Here is a 3,336-nt window from a genome sequence, read left to right as displayed (position 1 = left end):
ATGACCTCGCATTGTCGGCCCATGTTCATCTTGGAGTCAATAATGACTCCAAGATCTCTTTCTGCCTCCGTGCTCTCAAGTAGGGAGTTCCCCATTGTATAAGTGTGCTGCTGGTTCCTACTGCCCAAGTGCAGCACCCTGCACTTGTCCGTATTGAAATGCATCCTGTTCCTGTTAGCCCACCCCTGTAACCTATCCAGATCCGTCTGCAATCTCTCACTCCCTTCTAGCGTGCTCACCTCCCCCCCAATTTTTTTTTAACCATGTTGTGCCCTAATTACAGGCTTCTCAGGAGAAGGTGTTGATATATTGCATTGGGTACCAAAAAGTACCATGAGCTACTGACTGCAAACATGTTTTGTATTTCTTACTATTACTACAAATGAAAAAACAATACCAATGTTTTCATTATCTGCTTTTCTATTTAACAGGGAGACATGGCTGATTGTTTTTTCATTGTAGAATCAGGAGAAGTGAGAATTACAATGAAAAGGAAGGTAAGAGATGCTTAAAGTGGCTTGAATTAAATTTTTAGAAATATTGAAGTTATTAGTACATTTTAAATGTCAAACAGCAGCTGTCTGTAGTTCCCAACTCAGGGTTTTTTACTTCTTTGTAAAACTCAATATTCAGCAACTTTCCCTTTTTCCCTATCTTTCTCTAATCTGACCTTTCAGAGCAAACAGGATGCAGAAGAGAATGGTGCAGTTGAAATAGCCCGGTGCTCTAGAGGACAGTATTTTGGAGAACTTGCTCTTGTAACTAACAAACCTCGAGCAGCTTCAGCATTCGCCCTTGGAACTGTCAAGTGTTTAGGTATTAATCCAGTGATATTTTTATTTGCCATGGTTAATATAAAAGGCATTATAACTTAGGAAATGCTGTTTGTTCTGTACTGTCTTCCTTAATATAAAGATCATACTTCAGTCACTCTGTGGCATTCTCTTAAAGTTGTTGGATTCTTAGAACATACTGTATCTATTATAGTAAATTGCTGTCTACACTACAGATATTTTTGTAAGTAACAACTGGTGGTACTCACAGGTTCCCAATTGGTCCATCTTTGGACAGAAGTGAAAATGGCTTTATTCTATTGTAGACAGACATAGCAATCACTTGTAGCACTCTTATTTAAATCCGAAATTTACAGACAAATAAAAGATTGTCCTTGCCAAACGGTTTGACTAGCACCTAAGAAACCGGTGCTCCCTGATGTTACTGACTTTCCATGCTACCAACTCGGCTAATCTTTCCATTTCTGACTAATGCAGTTACTCACATACCACATGCAAACTTCTCCATATAATCAGCCTCCAAAATTGGGGCACATATCTGAAGTGGGGAAGCTGATTTTTCTTCACTGGAATGGAAGCATGCAGCCACTGTGTTTTGATGGCTGTCATTTCTCTGTGGCCCAGCAGACAGAAGGGGCAGGGTCCAGTGTTAATCCTCTCATAGCCGCTAAGAATTAGCAGTAGCTATTGACTGAGCACTGGCTCGTACTTGTAAAAGCAGTTGACCTGGCTCAGAGCAAGTAAGCTGCTGCATTCAGTCTGTAGTATCCTGATGAGGCTTGTGGTGTAGAAACAACACTTTATTATTTACAGAAAGTTTTATCTAGAAAGAACTATTTATAGTAAACAGGTAATAGTCTTGCCACTGCCCTTGTGAGGGGCTGAGCTTTGTTGCTGTCCTGTCACATCAAGAAGTTCCTGCTGCCTCACAGACAGTCTCCTGGGATGCCAAACTTCTGGAAACTCTATGTTCATGAACAGGTGTTCATTTCTAGTTAGAAATTTCTGAGCAATACCATCACTAGAAATATTTCTGAGAGAGGAAGCAGTACAGGCATTCAGCCGGCAGCCACCCCCGTCTCTGCTGTTCCTTGTGTTTTCCTGAGACTTGGATGATCCCAGTCTGAGGAAGACGTGGGGAGCAGGGCTATTCCACTCCCATTTCTGGGGTGGGGAATGAAGTGGCAGGGAAAGGGTCCCTGGGCTTCCCCAGACTGGGGACATCCTGTCCCATAGGTCAGTCCAGGAGGGGAGTGGAGCAAAGTCTGTAGCTGTTTCCCCAGGCCAGGCATTCCTGGGGAGCACAAGGGATATTGACCTACTACCCCAAGAAGAGGTTCTCCAGCCAGGTGGGCAGAACACATGGCATTTAAAGTCCACAAGGCCAGGAACTAAAGCAGGGAAAACTTCCTCAAGCCTACTTCCCACATCTGCTTGCTGTTGAATTGCTTCCCTGCTGCCCTGCTGGGTGGCAGAGCTGGCAATGTGAAGCCGGAGATGTAGGGAAGCAAGGTCAGTTAGGCTGTCACCAATCCTGGTTTTCAGCCATTCCCCCTGCCTCCCCCAGCTTTGGAATTACCATCTCTGCTGCTCAGTTGGGCTATGCAGGCATCAAGGGGAAGTCAGTGGGGCTGGGAATCAGGTCTGGAGAAAGCCTCCCTGAGTCCAGTTCCTTTATCACTGCCCTTGTCCTCTAGCTGACAGTCCCCAGTTAGGAAAAGAAGTGGGGAGCAGAGGCTGCTGCACCCCTCACATCCCAGATGAAGCCTGGAGGGAAGGGGAGAGTGGGGCAAAGCCCCCGCCTGTTCCCCAAACTGGCCAGTTCCTAGTCTGGGAAAGAGTCAGGGAGCGCTGCCCTACTGCTCCCCTCCCCTCCCAAATCAGACTGAGAGAGGAACGTACAAACGTTCACTCTTCTTAGAGAGTTTTCTCACAAGGGAGATTTTCCAGGTTGACATCTGGAAAATCCCTTTCCCTGAAGTAACACATTTCCTTTAGGAGAAAAAGGTGATGAGGAGAAAGAAGTGCTGTTATAATACTGTACAATGTGGACATTTCTCAATTGGTGTAAGAACATCCTAAGCCAGCTGAAGTTAATCATTATAACACTCCTCTCACAAAGCTTCAAGGATTTCTTTTAGTCCCTTTAAAATCACACCTTTAAACAAAATGGTGCAACTTTTATGTGCAGATCAGGCTGTTAAAAATTTTAAATGAAATCCATTTCCTAATAGAGATTCTACATTAGGGACATAGAAGTGTTTATCATAGTGTAACTAAATGGATTTTACTATATATCTGAATGATTGATTATTGATAATCCATTACACGATGGATACAGTTCAGACTGTAAAATCATAGGGACATGGACATTTTGCTTTATCTGTCTGTAAAGCACTATGCAAACTTATTTCTGTTACTTACACAATATCTTATCAGTTACAAAAGTAACACTTAAAATTAGTGCCTGGTACCGCAGCTGTGAATGACAGATTTTTATTGTTAGTACAAAGCAGTATTTGAAGCAAAGACACTCAGATAT

The 3,336-nt window shown here is 43.3% G+C and overlaps 1 protein-coding gene across 2 annotated transcripts in view; it reads left to right on the top strand.

Annotated features, from left to right (window-relative positions):
- PRKAR2B (protein kinase cAMP-dependent type II regulatory subunit beta) overlaps positions 1-3,336 on the top strand; it is a 228,105-nt gene that overhangs the window by 217,178 nt on the left and 7,591 nt on the right. For both annotated transcript variants that reach the window (XM_019509416.1, XM_019509417.1), the window contains 2 exons: positions 432-497; positions 678-816. In XM_019509416.1, coding sequence (XP_019364961.1) covers positions 432-497; positions 678-816 — 205 coding nt within the window. The remainder of the gene's footprint in view (positions 1-431; positions 498-677; positions 817-3,336) is intronic.

Source organism: Gavialis gangeticus, unplaced genomic scaffold (genome assembly GCF_001723915.1).
Source record: "Gavialis gangeticus isolate Ggan-Ray unplaced genomic scaffold, GavGan_comp1, whole genome shotgun sequence".
In the NCBI taxonomy this organism is placed as follows: domain Eukaryota; kingdom Metazoa; phylum Chordata; order Crocodylia; family Gavialidae; genus Gavialis; species Gavialis gangeticus.
Note: the sequence above shows the minus strand (reverse complement) of the source record. Positions and strands in the feature narration are given on the sequence as shown.